General features: G+C 43.8%; 1 protein-coding gene and 1 long non-coding RNA gene across 8 annotated transcripts in view; one reads left to right on the top strand and one right to left on the bottom strand.

The window, feature by feature from the left end:
* Positions 1 to 16096, top strand: part of LOC133545661 (uncharacterized) — a 43231-nt gene extending 27135 nt beyond the window's left edge. The window contains exons 1-5 of one of the 6 annotated variants that reach the window (XR_009804905.1): positions 6312 to 6433; positions 12893 to 13008; positions 13100 to 13238; positions 15154 to 15492; positions 15559 to 16096. This is a non-coding gene — a long non-coding RNA (uncharacterized LOC133545661). Of the gene's footprint in view, positions 1 to 6311; positions 6434 to 12892; positions 13009 to 13099; positions 13239 to 15153 lie in introns of those variants that run through there. The other 5 variants (XR_009804904.1, XR_009804900.1, XR_009804903.1 and 2 more) reach the window with 5 other exon arrangements.
* The window catches only part of erich2 (glutamate-rich 2), an 18338-nt gene continuing 13621 nt past the window's right edge, over positions 12784 to 17500 (bottom strand). For both annotated transcript variants that reach the window (XM_061891440.1, XM_061891441.1), the window contains 4 exons: positions 15435 to 15526; positions 15311 to 15368; positions 15163 to 15234; positions 12784 to 13201 (listed from right to left, as the gene is read on the bottom strand). In XM_061891440.1, coding sequence (XP_061747424.1) covers positions 13071 to 13201; positions 15163 to 15234; positions 15311 to 15368; positions 15435 to 15500 — 327 coding nt within the window. In that variant the 5' untranslated portion in view covers positions 15501 to 15526 and the 3' untranslated portion in view covers positions 12784 to 13070. The remainder of the gene's footprint in view (positions 13202 to 15162; positions 15235 to 15310; positions 15369 to 15434; positions 15527 to 17500) is intronic.

The raw sequence follows: 17500 nt of genomic DNA, 5'->3' as shown, positions 1-17500 counted from the left end.
AAAAAAAAAAAAAATGCCCTTGCATTTGTGCATTGTGCAGGCGCAAGAGGTTGATATGACGTTGATTGTACGTAGAGGTCCGAAAATCGTTGTATTCGTAAATTGAGACGACGTTGGTGTCTGACGTTGGATCCACCATGTTGGTTTGGGGGAACGACCACATTTCAGAATAAACGCCGTCGGAAAGTATGTTGTTTCAATGTTGTGTTTGTGTTGGGAAATGACCAAAATTCAACGGTCAAATCAACGTCGGAACCAGACATTGAATAAACGTTGTCAAAAAGAATGTTGTTTCAATGTTGTGTTTGTGTTGGGAAATGACCAAAATTCAACGGTCAAATCAACGTCGGAACCAGACATTGAATAAACGTTGTCAAAAAGAATGTTGTTTCAATGTTGTGTTTGTGTTGGGAAATGACCAAAATTCAACGGTCAAATCAACGTCGGAACCAGACATTGAATAAACGTTGTCAAAAAGAATGTTGTTTCAATGTTGTTTTTGTGTTGGGAAATGACCAAAATTCAACGGTCAAATCAACGTCGGAACTGGACATTGAATAAACGTCATCAGAAAGTATGTTGTTTCAATGTTGCATTTGTGTTGTAGAATATTGGTTAGAAAATGACCAAAATTAAATAGTCAAATCAACGTCGGAACCTGACATTGAATAAACGTCGTTAAAATGCATGTTGTTTCAATGTTGTGTTTGTGTTGGAAATGACCAAAATTCAATGGTCAAATCAACGTCAGAACCTGACATTGAATAAATGTTGTCAAAAAGCATGTTGTTTCAATGTTGTGTTTGTGTTGGGAAATGACCAAAATTCAATGGTCAAATCAACGTTGGAACCTGACATTGAATAAATGTTGTCAAAAAGCATGTTGTTTCAACGATGTGTTTGTGTTAAAAAATGACCAAAATTCAACGGTCAAATCAACGTCAGAACCTGACATTGAATAAACGTTGTCAAAAAGCATGTTGTTTCAATGTTGTGTTTGTGTTGGGAAATGACCAAAATTCAATGATCAAATCAACGTCACAACCTGACATTGAATAAACGTTGTCAAAAAGCATGTTGTTTCAATGTTGTGTTTGTGTTGGAAATGACCAAAATTCAATGGTCAAATCAACGTCAGAACCTGACATTGAATAAACGTCGTTAAAATGCATGTTGTTTCAATGTTGTGTTTGTGTTGGAAATGACCAAAATTCAATGGTCAAATCAACGTCAGAACCTGACATTGAATAAATGTTGTCAAAAAGCATGTTGTTTCAATGTTGTGTTTGTGTTGGAAATGACCAAAATTCAATGGTCAAATCAACGTCAGAACCTGACATTGAATAAACGTTGTCAAAAAGCATGTTGTTTCAATGTTGTGTTTGTGTTGGGAAATGACCAAAATTCAATGGTCAAATCAACGTTGGAACCTGACATTGAATAAATGTTGTCAAAAAGCATGTTGTTTCAACGATGTGTTTGTGTTAAAAAATGACCAAAATTCAACGGTCAAATCAACGTCAGAACCTGACATTGAATAAACGTTGTCAAAAAGCATGTTGTTTCAATGTTGTGTTTGTGTTGGGAAATGACCAAAATTCAATGATCAAATCAACGTCACAACCTGACATTGAATAAACGTTGTCAAAAAGCATGTTGTTTCAATGTTGTATTTGTGTTGGGAAATGACCAAAATTCAATGGTCAAATCAACGTCGGAACCTGACATTGAATAAACGTCGTTAAAAAGCATGTTGTTTCAATGTTGTGTTTGTGTTGGGAAATGACCAAAATTCAACGGTCACATCAACGTCAGAACCTGACATTGAATAAACGTCAAAAATAATATTGTTTCAATTTTGTATTTGTGTTAGGGAATGACCAAATTTCAATGGTCCAATTAAAGTCACAACCTGACATTGAATAAATGTCATTAGAAAGTATGTTGTTTCAACGTTAGGTTTGTGTTGTAGAATATTGGTCAGAAAATGACCAAAATTCAATGGTCAAATCAACGTCGGAACCTGACATTGAATAAACGTCGTTAAAAAGCATGTTGTTTCAATGTTGTGTTTGTGTTGGGAAATGACCAAAATTCAACGGTCACATCAACGTCAGAACCTGACATTGAATAAACGTCAAAAATAATATTGTTTCAATTTTGTATTTGTGTTAGGGAATGACCAAATTTCAATGGTCCAATTAAAGTCACAACCTGACATTGAATAAATGTCATTAGAAAGTATGTTGTTTCAACGTTAGGTTTGTGTTGTAGAATATTGGTCAGAAAATGACCAAAATTCAATGGTCAAATCAACGTCGGAACCTGACATTGAATAAACGTTGTCAAAAAGCATGTTGTTTCAATGTTGTATTTGTGTTATAAAATGACCAAAATTCAATGGTCAAATCAACGTCGGAACCTGACATTGAATAAACGTCGTTAAAAAGCATGTTGTTTCAATGTTATGTTTGTGTTGGGAAATGACCAAAATTCAACGGTCACATCAACGTCGGAACCTGACATTGAATAAACGTCTTCAAAAAGCATGTTGTTTCAATGTTGTGTTTGTGTTTGAAAATGACCAAAATTCAACGGTCAAATCAACGTCGGAACCTGACATTGAATAAACGTCTTCAAAAAGCATGTTGTTTCAATGTTATGTTTGTGTTGGGAAATGACCAAAATTCAACTGTCAAATCAACGTCAGAACCTGACATTGATTATGTAACGACTTGTTCGCATCGTGGTGCGGATTTTGTTCTCCTAGGGATGCAGACGGGCTTCGGACACAACGTGCAGGTAGGAAATGATTTATTTAAGCAATAAAACAGACTTTGACAAAACCAAAAGAGCTAGCATGGGAGCTAGAAAACAAACAGCCTAGCGTGGAAGCTAGCAGGTAGCGAGCAGCAAAACACAAGCCGTCACTTGTTGTATGAAAACAAACTACGAAGCCAGACAGACTGACGGGAGAAGGCAGGCTTAAATAATGACAGTGATTACAAAACAGGTGTGTGTCCGGAACAAGCGGCAGATGAAAATAATGAGAACCCGACATTGATCAAAACGTTGTCCAAAAGCATGTTGCTTCAACGTTGGATTTGTGTTGAAGGAACACTACCTTGTCTTCATGCCCAAACAGATCAACCCAGATCAGCGAACTTGCTCTTTGTGGATCCAAACGAAGCTGGGATAAGAAAAAAATGCTACAATATAAAGACCACCTGAAGATCCCAAGAAGGGAGCCTCTTGGCAGGAAGCAACCCCGCTTTTTGATCCTTTGATGTCGGCTCCCCCTGCTAAGCCTTGGATTGTTCACCCACTAGTAGGGAACGAGAGCTGGGTTCAGACCAAGGGTAGGCAAACTACGGCCCGTTGGTCCCTTTAATCTGGCTTGCCAAATATTGAATCAAAATTTAGCAAAAATCTGTTTTGAAAACTGTTATAACAAAACTGATGCCAGACTTGGACGCATTGGCACAAATGGGTGATCAACAACACCCCACCCACAAAAAGCCGCTGCCTGACCAGGGCTCAGAAAATCTGCAGAGACTCCTCTCACCCCCACCAAGGACTGCTGTCACTGCTGGACTCTAGAAAGAGGTTCCGCAGCCTCCGTAGAAGAACCTCCAGGTTCTGTAACAGCTTCTTCCCTCAGGCTGTAAGACTCTTGAACGCATCATGATAATCCCCTCAATTTACGAAACACGACCATATCACACCAACTCTCAAATCCCTTCCCTGGCTTCCGGTTCCACCCAGTATCGAAAACAAAGTCTCCCTACTAACCCACTAGCGCCTCCATGGAAATGTCCCCTTGTACCTCAAATAACTACTCACCCCCAAATCCTCCACCGGCTAACCTCCTCCAACCTCCAAGGACAAATCTACGAACTATGGTAACCGGGCTTTCTGCTCCGCCGCTCCCAGTCTGTGGAACGCCCTCCCTGACCACCTGAGGGTACCACAGACTGTGATGCTTTTAAAAAAGGCTTAAAAATCCTACTTTAAAAAAATAAAAAAAATAAAAAAGCCTTTCCATAGATGTATGGATACTAGTTCTAGCTTTTCGGCCGTTCTAGTTTGGATTTGTATTTATTTTTATCATCTTTTTATTATTATTATTATTATTATTATGGATGGATGCATATGCAAAAGTGCAGTAATCTATTTATTTATATCTGCACCTAATTGCTCTTTCATCCTGCACTACAACAAGCTAATGCAACAACATTTTGTTGTTATTTGTAGTGTTACGTTGAAATTTGAATGACAATAAAAGGAAGTCTAAGTCCAAGTCTAAGAGACGGGAGGCAAGATGGAATCCAAAAAACAGAACAAGTCTTAAATTAAGTCCAAAATACAAACACAAGTTGATGAGGTGGAAACACACACCATGTTACGTAGTCCATAAACCGGAACATCAAAGGCCTAGGACACACTGACCGTAGGAAAAGTTCACAAAAAGATAACAGAATGGGATCAAAGAGGATAGAAAAGTGTAACAAACAAAGGTGAAAAAAACATACCCAGACTTGGAGGTCAGGCAAGGCATGCTAAGTAGTCCATGGACTGATGAGCAGCAGGTGTGCCCAGATGGTCCGTTCCGCCCCTCGCCGAGGAAGAATGAACTGAGGAGAAGAAAAAAAAAACAGCACAAAAGGGAAAATGAAAGGACAAAACCATAAAACAGGACAGATTTTTGTTGTTGTTGTGTTTTGCTTTTGTAACTGTATGTAGAAATGGTTCCTCTGAAGCGGCAGCTCTGTGGTCTTTTTAATGTCCTTTGATGTTTCCCTCTTGTTTCCCTTTTGTATCAGCACTGAAACCACATAATTCCTCCATTCTTGGTCAAGTAAAGTCTAGCCATCCATTCACGGAAGGCTCAAGATATCCTCCCCCAATCACCATTGCTATCCTGAGTGGTCTTCCAGTTCCTACCGCTGGAAAACAACCCCACATCATGATGCTGCCACATCAGGAGAATATTGTTTCTCATGGTCTGAGAGTCTTTTAGGTGCATTTTGGCAAACTTTTATGAAGAAATGGTTTCAGTCCGACCACTCTACCGTACAGACCTAATTGGTTCTGCAGAGATTGTTGTCCTCACTCCACAGAGGAATGCAGTAGCTCTGACAGAATGATCATCGGGTTCTTGGTCACCTCCCTGACTAGGACCCTTCTCGTTTCATCGCAGAGTCCTGGGGGAGGGGCAATGTGTACGTGTGTATAAATGGTATTCATTACATCCATCCATCTTCCAAGCAGGGAAGCCCAGACTTCCCTATCTCCAGCCACTTCGTCTAGCTCTTCCTGGGGGATCCCGAGGTGTTCCCAGACCAGCCGGGAGACATAGTCTTCCCAACGTGTCCTGGGTCTTCCCCGTGGTCTCCTACCAGTTGGAAGTGCCCTAAACACCTCCCTAGGGAGGCGTTCGGGTGGCATCCTGATCAGATGCCCGAACCACCTCATCTGGCTCCCCCCGGATGGCAGAGCTTCTCACCCTATCTCTAAGGGAGAGCCCCGCAACCCGGTGGAGGAAACTAATTTCGGCCGCCTGTACCCGTGATCTTATCCTTTCGGTCATAACCCAAAGCTCATGACCATAGGTGAGGATGGGAACGTAGATCAACCGGTAAATCGAGAGCTTTGCCTTCCGGCTCAGCTCCTACTTCAACACAACGGATCAATACAGCGTCCGCATTACTGAAGACGCCGCACCGATCCGCCTGTCGATCTCACGATTGTACGGAATATGTACTGTACTGTGCAATCTACTAATACAAGTTTCTATCAATCAATCAATTAATCTGCTTTGTTCCTGGTCTGAGCTGCTGTGACGTAGATTAACGCAATAACTCCAACAACACCCAAAAAGGCAGATTTCGACCATTGAAAAATGTTCAATCGTTCAAGACTTACCGTCATTTAGAAACGTCACCGCACATCATAATGGCGGCGACAGTTTAAAAAAATGACGTAGAACGACCGGCGGGCCGGACTGAAAATCAGAACGGGTCGCATGTTGCCCGCGGGCGGTATTTTGCCACGGTCTGCTCTATACCGTTGGGCAGTGAACCCACTATTCATGTTTACCTTGTCTCTTGTGGAGAAATGTGCTTCCATACACAAAGTTTTCTGTTTATGAACCATGTTCAAGAACCGGTTCAAGTCAGGTCAGGTTCCACTGTACTCCTGTCTAGGGCGAGGCACATTTTAACGAGCCGTTCCAGTGTATTTTGAGGTCAATTAAAACGTCGCACCTCCATTACGCAGCATTTAAAAGTCTCAAATTTACCATTCTTGGTGCAGAATAGCTTTCGTGTGCATGTTGACCATCAGCATTCTTGCAATTATACATTTTTAACACTCCCTGCTCCTTGTCAGCAAAACCGTGTACATTCCAAACAAGCATTTCTGGTAAGGTAAGGTAAGGTCCCTGATCAATTCTGCTGATCGCTCTTTGTCGCTTTCTTCTCGACCCGTGCTGTAGTCAAACTTTGTTGTGATGACTCTACGCTCAGGGCTTTGCCATGAATAAGTTGAGAATGGTCTTTTAGATTTACCAATGTCTGACATGTTTAGTAACTTTACCAGTGGCACTAGCTCGACAAAGGTAACTGGCAACTTGGGTGTGAAACTCACAGACTTTTTAATTGGTCAAACGGGGGAGGGGGAGGCATCGAAATGAAAACAATAACAAGATTTTGGGGCTGTAAATGTAATTTTGAAATGATCATATCCCGGCTGAACTACTGTTATCAGTTTTAGACGTATTCTAAAACAACATTATTTATTAATGCATTTTGACATATCAGCTTTTGACACAGCTGCCTCACTGACACAACTGACTCCAACTGCGTGCCAATAGTTTGGCCGGTTTTCCGGTTCAGTTTGTCAATCCGGTTTAATTACCTTTCTGCCGGTGCTGCTCCCCTAAATAACCACAGGCCACAACAGGCTGAAAAAAGATCAACAACAGCTTGCTGCACACATTAAAGGACCTAGGACCTAAGACGACTGAATTTTCGGTGCATCACTTGTCAAAAGTGTGGAAATAATAGGACTTCCTAATAACAATAGCAAGATTTCGTAGCTGTAAAATCAAATTTTTAAATTGAACATATCCCGGCTAAACTATCGTTATCAGTTGTAAAGGTATTCAAAAAGAACATGATTTATTCATGCCTTTTGACATATCAGGGCCATTTAATGATGACCTGACATGAAATTATTACGTATGGCTCCTTTAAGGCTGCTGAGCACAGACAAAATAAGAGCGCTGAGAGGAAATACTACACATACAGAGGAAACAAAGACAAATGCAGAGGAAAAATTAAAACACAAACAAACTGGCAGGGGAAAGCCTGACAGGAATGGGGTGTGCCAGGACCGGCATCGAAGTCAGCGACAGGTGCGTGGATGGCCCAGGTGGGCCTTGTTGTCTAATCACCTGTCATTCCGTATAAACAGCAGCCGGGAGGGGAGAGGTTGTACGGTGGAGAGAGTTGCTGGAAAGCAAAATAACCCTGGTTTGGGCTCTCGTAGCAGTATTTGGTGGTCTGAGTAACCCACGGGAGGGCAACCTCCACAGAGGTTTACCTCCAAATTCTTCAGGATAACCTAAAATCATCAGCCCGGAGGTTGGGTCTCGGGCGCACTTGGACGTTCCACCAGGACAACGACCCCAAAGTCCCACCAAAGTCATGGATCCACTCCAGCGTACACCCGTGCGTGTGTGATGAGGTCACATTGTAGCGGGCTGATTGACACCAGGTGTGGCTAGGTGCCAATCAGCCACAGCTGAGGGGAAAAAGCGCTCAGGGAGAAACACAGGAAACAGACAAAATAAGAGCGCTGAGAGGAAATACTACACATACAGAGGAAACAAAGACGAATGCAGAGGAAAAACTAAAACACAAACAAACTGTCAGGGGACAGCCTGACAGGAACGGGGTGTGCCAGGACCGGCATCGAAGTCAGCGACAGGTGCGTGGATGGCCCAGGTGGGCCTTGTTGTCTAATCACCTGTCATTCCGTATAAACAGCAGCCGGGAGGGGAGAGGTTGTACGGTGGAGAGAGTTGCTGGGAAGCAAAATAACCCTGGTTTGGGCTCTCGTAGCAGTATTTGGTGGTCTGAGTAACCCACGGGAGGGCAACCTCCACAGAGGTTTACCTCCAAATTCTTCAGGATAACCTAAAATCATCAGCCCGGAGGTTGGGTCTGGGGCGCACTTGGACGTTCCAACAGGACAACGACCCCAAAGTCCCACCAAAGTCATGGATCCACTCCAGCGTACACCCATGCGTGTGTGATGAGGTCACATTGTAGCGGGCTGATTGACACCAGGTGTGGCTAGGTGCCAATCAGCCACAGCTGAGGGGGAAAAGCGCTCAGGGAGAAACACAGGAAACAGACAAAATAAGAGCGCTGAGAGGAAATACTACACATACAGAGGAAACAAAGACAAATGCAGAGGAAAAACTAAAACACAAACAAACTGTCAGGGGAAAGCCTGACAGGAACGGGGTGTGCCAGGACCGGCATCGAAGTCAGCGACAGGTGCGTGGATGGCCCAGGTGGGACTTGTTGTCTAATCACCTGTCGTTCTGTATAAACAGCAGCCGGGTGTAGAGAGGTTGGGGGAACTGGAGCGAGAGCGAGACAGTTGCTGGGAAGCATAACCGCTGCAAGACTTTATGAAAATAAAACAGTGTTATAACCCTGATCTGGGCTCTCGTGGCAGTATTTGGTGGTCTGAGGGACCCACGGGAGGGCAACCTCCACAGCGGTCCAAATTCTTCAGGAGAAGCTAAAATCATCAGCCCGGAGGTTGGGTCTGGGGCGCACTTGGACGTTCCAACAGGACTACGACCCCAAAGTGCCACCAAAGTCATGGACCAACTCCACCGTACACCCGTGCGTGTGTGATGAGGTCACATTGTAGCGGGCTGATTGACACCAGGTGTGGCTAGGTGCCAATCAGCCACAGCTGAGGGGGAAAAAGCGCTCAGGGAGAAACACAGGAAACAGACAAAATAAGAGCGCTGAGAGGAAATACTACACATACAGAGGAAACAAAGACGAATGCAGAGGAAAAACTAAAACACAAACAAACTGTCAGGGGAAAGCCTGACAGGAATAGGATGTGCCAGGACCGGCATCGAAGTCAGCGACAGGTGCGTGGATGGCCCAGGTGGGCCTTGTTGTCTAATCACCTGTCGTTCTGTATAAACAGCAGCCGGGTGTAGAGAGGTTGGGGGAACTGGAGCGAGAGCGAGACAGTTGCTGGGAAGCATAACCGCTGCAAGACTTTATGAACATAAAACAGTGTTATAACCCTGATCTGGGCTCTCGTGGCAGTATTTGGTGGTCTGAGGGACCCACGGGAGGGCAACCTCCACAGCGGTCCAAATTCTTCAGGAGAAGCTAAAATCATCAGCCCGGAGGTTGGGTCTGGGGCGCACTTGGACGTTCCAACAGGACAACGACCGCAAAGTGCCACCAAAGTCATGGAACAACTCCACCGTACACCCGTGCGTGTGTGATGAGGTCACATTGTAGAGGGCTGATTGACACCAGGTGTGGCTAGGTGCCAATCAGCCACAGCTGAGGAGAAAAAGCGCTCAGGGAGAAACACAGGAAACAGACAAAATAAGAGCGCTGAGAGGAAATACTACACATACAGAAGAAACAAAGACGAATGCAGAGGAAAAACTAAAACAGAAACAAACTGTCAGGGGAAAGCCTGACAGGAACGGGGTGTGCCAGGACCGGCATCGAAGTCAGTGACAGGTGCGTGGATGGCCCAGGTGGGACTTGTTGTCTAATCACCTGTCGTTCTGTATAAACAGCAGCCGGGTGTAGAGAGGTTGGGGGAACTGGAGCGAGAGCGAGACAGTTGCTGGGAAGCATAACCGCTGCAAGACTTTATGAACATAAAACAGTGTTATAACCCTGATCTGGGTTCTCCTGGCAGTATTTGGTGGTCTGAGGGACCCACGGGAGGGCAACCTCCACAGCGGTCCAAATTCTTCAGGAGAAGCTAAAATCATCAGCCCGGAGGTTGGGTCTGGGGCGCACTTGGACGTTCCAACAGGACAACGACCCCAAAGTGCCACCAAAGTCATGGATCCACTCCAGCGTACACCCATGCGTGTGTGATGAGGTCACATTGTAGCGGGCTGATTGACACCAGGTGTGGCTAGGTGCCAATCAGCCACAGCTGAGGGGGAAAAGCGCTCAGGGAGAAACACAGGAAACAGACAAAATAAGAGCGCTGAGAGGAAATACTACACATACAGAGGACACATTGTATCATCTGATTGTGTCTTTGTCGACCTGTGAAAGATGCGTTGCATGGTCTACGGCCTCACGTAGTAGTAAGTACTAACCAATGACCCCGCCCCCATCCCCCCAACCCCCCCAACCCCCCACCCCCATCCAATACGTGCCAGTACAGACAGTAATATTGACCTTTATGACTTGACAACACTCCTCTTTATAACCTTGCCACGGACAATAACGCTGGGATATCAGCGTGGCTCGTGCCTGGCGGGCGGGGGCTTAAACGTCCTTACCGCCGCCCTCACGCCCGCGTCCCGCTCCGCTGATCGGCCGGAGAGTGGCCGTTATGTCCATCCAGCCGCGGTAAACGACGCGGCCTTTTATCTGCCGGCGCTCGTATATTTATATATTTCGTCTGGCCACATGTCGCGCGGGCAGACGACTCGTAAAAACGATGAGCGCCGCGGTGGAAAAGGGTACGAGCAGGTTTGGAATTTTTGTCTGACGTTCACGGTCCCTACGTACAAACCCCGTTTCCATATGAGTTGGGAAATTGTGTTTGATGTAAATATAAACGGAATACAATGATTTGCAAATCCTTTTCAACCCATATTCAGTTGAATATGCTACAAAGACAACATTTTAGAGGTTCAAACTGGACTTGGAGGTCAAGCAAGGCAAAGAAGTTGGAAAAGGTGGCAATAAATACTGATAAAGTTGAGGAATGCTCATCAAACACTTATTTGGAACATCCCACAGGTGTGCGGGCTAATTGGGAACAGGTGGGTGCCATGATTGGGTATAAAAACAGCCTCCCAAAAAAATGCTCAGTCTTTCCCAAGAAAGGATGGGGCGAGGTACACCCCTTTGTCCACAACTGCGTGAGCAAATAGTCAAACAGTTTAAGAACAACCTTTCTCAAAGTACAATTGCAAGAAAGTTAGGGATTTCAACATCTACGCTCCGTTAAATCATCAAAAGGTTCAGAGAATCTGGAGAAATCACTCCACGTAAGCGGCATGGCCGGAAACCAACATTGAATGACCGTGACCTTCGATCCCTCAGACGGCACTGTATCAAAAACTGACATCAATCTCTAAAGGATATCACCACATGGGCTCAGGAACACTTCAGAAAACCACTGTCACTAAATACAGTTCGTCGCTACATCTCTAAGTGCAAGTTAAAGCTCTACTATGCGACACGAAAGCCATTTTTCAGCAACATCCAGAAACGCCGCCGGCTTCTCTGGGCCCGAGATCATCTAATATGGACTGATGCAAAGTGGAAAAATGTTCTGTGGTCTGACGAGTCCACATTTCAAATTGTTTTTGGAAATATTCGACATTGTGTCATCCGGACCAAAGGGGAAGCGAACCAGCCAGACTGTTATCGACGCAAAGTTCAAAAGCCAGCATCTGTGATGGTATGGGGGTGTATTAGTGCCCAAGGCATGGGTAACTTACAAATCTGTGAAGGCACTCTTAAATGCTGAACGGTACAACATATTTTGCCCTCCAAGCGCCGTCTTTTTCATAGACGCCCCTGCTTATTTCAGCAAGACAATGCCAAGCCACATCAGCACGTGTTACAACAGCGTGGCTTGGTAAAAAAAAGAGTGCGGGTACTTTCCTGGCCCGCCTGCAGTCCAGACCTGTCTCCCATCGAAAATGTGTGGCTTGTTATGAAGCGTAAAATACGACTGAAGCTCTACATAAAACAAGAATGGGAAAGAATTCCACTTTCAAAGCTTCAACAATTAGTTTCCTCAGTTCCCAAACGTTTATTGAGTGTTGTTAAAAGAAAAGGTGATGTAACACAGTGGTGAACATGCCCTTTCCCAACTACTTTGGCACGTGCTGCAGCCATGAAATTCTAAGTTAATTATTATTTGCAAAAAAACAACAACAAAGTTTATGAGTTTGAACATCAAATATCTTGTCTTTGTAGTGCATTCAATTGAATATGGGTTGAAAAGGATTTGCAAATCATTGAATTCCGTTTACATTTACATCTAACACAGTTTCCCAACTCATATGGAAACTGGGGTTGTAATTGTTGGATTAATTGTAAATAAGTTATCTCATTTTATTCAAATGTGATTGTTTTGTGCATTGAGTAGATAAGTAGAAAGGAAACTTGGTGTTGGATTGAACTTAGGTTGACCTACCCACTTCAACGAGGAATTTTCAGATGGCCCAGAGCAATGTAGGGAGTTGCTAATATTTGTATTGCTATGTATTTGTCTGTGTTTAGTTCTCACCACAGGGGTTAGGATAGGTATCCAGCACAGCTGTAAATCCCCCTCCCTGAGTGCAGCTGTGTGTACTGAAAGGGCTTCCCTAAATGAATTAAAGAGGCGAGGAGCCTGGAGAAAGTTTCAGAGTAAATTAGGAGCCTGTAACTGAAAACTTGCTCCAGTTTCTCTCCTCGTACGTGAAAAGCAATCACTGGTTCGTCTCCTATTCTCTGTTTTTGTGTCTTTATAATGTCTGATGGTATTTGACCCTGACAGTAATAACATGTAATATTTACGTATTTTTGCTCATTTTAAGCATACGGAGGCGGATTATTTTCTAATCATCTGTTGTCTTTATTAGTAAGGGGCCGAGAGCAGGGGAGGAGAGAGGATACGGACGTGACTGGAAAGTCTACAGTGGAACTGCTAGGAAGCAACTTCTACACACACAAAGACAGAGAAAATGACTAAAATGAGGTCCGAAGCCACATCTCAACCTGACACTTTATTTACCGAATATTACCGGTGCGAGATTAAAATTAGTTGATCTTCTCCTGCTCCTCATCAGATGTTTGGGATGAGCTCGAACTCTCCGCCGATTCTCCGTCACTTCCAGAGTCAACATCGTCCTGATCACTATCGCCACTGCCCTGGTCCGCCTCTTCTTGCTCTGGAAAACCAAGGAAAAGGAGCAGATTGGGGTTATTGTGAGGCTCCATTGTGTGCAATATGTTCTATAAAGGGGGGCCAACGGGGGATAATAATAATAATAATAATAATAATAATACCTTTTATTTGTAAAAGCACTTTACATTGACCAAAAAACCTCAAAGTGCTACAGTGCATTTAAAAAAACAACAACACTAGAACCACAAATAGCTGCCCCCAACAAAATAGATTAAAAAAAAAATAAAAAATAATAATAAAAAAAACAGCCTAATAGTTAGAAGTAGCACAAATATATCTAAAAAAAACAAGATTTTTTAAAAAAATAAGCGTTTTTAAGTCTTTTTTAAAAGCATTCACAGTCTGTGGTGCCCTCAGGTGGTCAGGGAGCGGCGGGGCAAAAATTCCGGTCCCCCAGGAAGTGGGCGTGGCCTCCATGGTCTCACTCATTAAGGGAGGGGTAGCGGGGCAACCATTTATGACCCTTGAAGTGGGCGTGACCTAAAGCGGAAGCAAATCATTTCCACCCGCCGTTTAAATTTGGTCGTTTTTTTGCTAGCCAATCTGCCATTTTTGGTTGTAGTCCATAATGATTTATGACCCCTACAGGCTGACAGGAGTATTACAGCTTGTAATTTCATTATGGACTACAACCAATAATAATAATAATAATCATAAAAATACCGAATGCAGCTGAGATAGGCTCCAGCACCCCCCGCCACCCCAAAAGGGACAAGCAGTAGGAAATGAATGGATGGATGGATGGATAATAGATTTTATTTGTAAAGGCACTTTACATTGAAAAAAAAATAACCTCAAAGTGCTGCAGTGCTTTTAAAAAAACAACGCTAGAACCAAAAATAGCTGCCCCCAACAAAATAAAAAAATTTAAAAAATTAAAAAAAGGAACAGTCTAATAGCTTGAACTAGCACACATATAGCTAAGAAAAAGATTTTTTATAATAGAAATGTTTTTCAGCCTTTTTTTAAAAACATTCACAGTCTGTGGTACCCTCAGGTGGTCAGGGAGAGCGTTCCACAGACTGGGAGCGGCGGAGGAGAAAGCCCGGTCACCCATAGTTCGGAGCTTTGTCCTCGGAGGTTGGAGGAGGTTAGCCTGTCCGGAGCGGAGGTGTCGTGTGCAGGGATTCGGGGGTGACCAATTCTTTGAGGTCGAGGAGGGCATTTCAATTAAGTTAGTTAGTAGGGACATTTTGGTTGTAGTTCATAAATAATTTATGACCCCTGCAGGCTGACAGGAGTATTACAGCTTGTAATTTCGTTATGGACTACAACCGAAAATGGCGGATGGCTCGCAAAAAAAAACCTACAAAATTAAAATACTTCTTGTTTCCGGTTTCGGTCACGCCCACTTCAGGGCTCATAAATCATTGCCCCACTACCCCTCCCTTAACGAGTGAGACCATTGAGGCCACGCCCACTTAACAATTACCCATAGCCCCCGTTGGCCCCCCTTTATAAATGCTAAATGGGTTGTACTTGTATAGCGCTTTTCTATCTTCAAGGTACTCAAAGCGCTTTGACACTACTTCCACATTTACCCATTCACACACTGATGGAGGGAGCTGCCATGCAAGGCGCAAACCAGCACCCATCAGGAGCAAGGGTGAAGTGTCTTGCTCAGGACACAACGGACGTGACGTGGTTGGTACTAGGTGGGGATTGAACCAGGGACCCTCGGGTTGTGCACGGCCACTCTCCCACTGCGCCACGCCGTCCCTAGCACACATATAGCTAAGAAAAAGATTTTTAAAAAAGAAGGGTTTTTCAGCCTTTTTTAAAAACATTCACAGTCTGTGGTGCCCTCGGGTGGTCAGGGAGAGCGTTCCACAGACTGGGATCAGAAAGCCCGGTCTCCCATAGTTCGTAGCTTTGTCCTCGGAGGTTGGTGGACGTGTGTGACAATATCTATCTTGTGCATGTTTTATTCTGAAGGGTCCTCACCTTGGAGCAGCTTCTTCTGGATGAGAGGAAGGAACTCTGAAGCTTCAGGATGGTGTGGTTCATAGAGGAGAACTGAAGAGAAAAAGGCGGGGGTTTTATGCGTTGATTGACGCGCCGGCCGACGGGTGCGGCGGGCGGGTGTACGCACTCATCTGACACAGGCTCCTCGCCCGCTGGAGGTCTTTGGCCTTCAAAGCTCTGAGGAACTGCGAGCAGAGATCACTTGCACTTTCATTTCTCAAGGTTCAACAAGGACAGACGTCTCACTCCACCTCAATTTTCAGCCCCAGGGGAACTTGAAGGTCGTCCTCGGTTTGGTTTTCATTCCCGGTTTGCATTGCAGGTTTCTTTTTTTTCCCTGGAACTGATAATAATCATAATTATTTCCTTTTGTAGAACCTGGTTGCAGAACGTCTATACCAGTGGTTCTTAACCTTGTTGGAGGTACCTAACCCCACCAGGAGAAGTTTTAATTTACTGTTAGAATAATCATGTACAATTATTATCACACAACTTTAGTATGCTTAAAGTCTGTTGCCATAGTTATTACCTATTGTGCTCAAGCTGCATTTTTTCTATCTGTGCAAGGACACAATTTTTTGTCTGAGGGGTGGCCTCTGCCGCTGATTTTGTGTTTGTTTTAGCCCGCATACAGCCAAGGACTTCAAGGACCTCAACTAAGATATGATGACAGCATGCAGACGAAGCCCAAACAAGGAAATCACAAGGCCCCCAGCACATTCCGTCATATATTGTGCGTACTGGACTCGCTTTGCATAATATGTGAGACCACTCCTTTTAGAGCCGGCCTCAGTGATGTTGACTATGGAACTCCTGAATAAATAAAGGTACGCGGGAGCTGAACCTTAGAGCGTAGGGCGAGACTGTGACTAAGTGTGCAGCTCCATACGTTCTCCTCATGAGCTAAATTGAACTTTGTCTCTGCTTGGTTCCTTGCGTCTTTGTCTGATTAATAGATATCATCAGTGTTTCAACCTGACATTTACACAATGAGTCGGGTGTGTCTTGACCTCCGCCGAACCCCTGAGCCCGACTCACCGAACCCCTAGGAAACCTTGGTCTATACCAAGGTTTTCAAGCCAAGTAGAAGAAAAACTTGCCTCTCCAAGCACCAACATTAAAATAGAGTATCATAGTAGGCCTAAGTATTCATTAAAAACAATAACATGTTTTATTTTATGAGTATATTTAATAGTTTTGGTCACTGTAACCATACACACAGTTTGAACGGTTACACTGTGTTTAAATATTTGGTTAAGTGTTTTTTTTTGTTTTGTTTTGGGCATACCACTAGGTGGAGCCCGCGTACCACTAATAATAGATCGGACGACTTTGTGCATCTCCAAAGAGAAATTGACATTTTCAGCAGCTTGTGAGGGTAAAAACAAACAGGGCTTGAAAAGTTTTAATAGTAAAAATTTTTTTAAAAGGATGCAAATAAAAAACAAATAAGTATACAACAAACACAATTCAAGTTTAGTGGTGGGAAAATTGTCAGTGAAGGAGGTTGTGGAAAAGCCAAATGGCGTGGGTTTTTTTGATTGTTTATACGGCGCCGTTTTAAAAATATGTAAACATTGCTCCAAAGTTCCGTGCAAATGATGAAAACAAAATAGAAATAGAATACAGAATGTAGCATACAAATAGTAGAAAGACATAAAAAATAGGATTGCGCAAAAAGGAAAGGTGGCAATTAATACTGATAAAGTTGAGGAATGCTCATCAAACACTTATTTGGAACATTATTGGGTATAAAAGCAGCTTCCATGAAATGCTAAGTATTTCACAAACAAGGATGGGGTGAGGTTCACCAATTTGTAAGCACCATTTTTAGAACAACATTTCTCAACGAGCTAGTGCAAGGAATTTAGGGATTTTACCATCTACGCTCTTTAAAATCATCAAAAGGTTCAGAGAATCTGGAGAAATTACGGCACGTAAGCGATGATTATACGGACCTTTGATCCCTCAGGTGGGTACTGCACCAAAAACCGACATCAGTGTGTAAAGGATATCACCACATGGGCTCAGGAACACTTCATAAAACCACTGTCAGTAACTCCAGTTGGTCGCTACATCTGTAAGTGCAAGTTAAAGCTCTACTATGCAAAGCGAAAGCCATTTATCAACAACACCCAGGAACGCCACCGGCTTCGCTGGGCTCGAGCTCATCTAAGATGGACTGATGCCAAGTGGGGAAGTGCTCTGTGGTCTGACGAGTCCACATTTCGGATTATATTTGGAAACTGTGGATGTGATGTCCTCCGGAACAAAGAGGAAAATAACCATGCGGATTGTTATACAGGCGCAAAGTTGA

The sequence above is a fragment of the Nerophis ophidion genome, linkage group LG28, assembly GCF_033978795.1.
Source record: "Nerophis ophidion isolate RoL-2023_Sa linkage group LG28, RoL_Noph_v1.0, whole genome shotgun sequence".
Classification (NCBI taxonomy): domain Eukaryota; kingdom Metazoa; phylum Chordata; class Actinopteri; order Syngnathiformes; family Syngnathidae; genus Nerophis; species Nerophis ophidion.
Note: the sequence above shows the minus strand (reverse complement) of the source record. Positions and strands in the feature narration are given on the sequence as shown.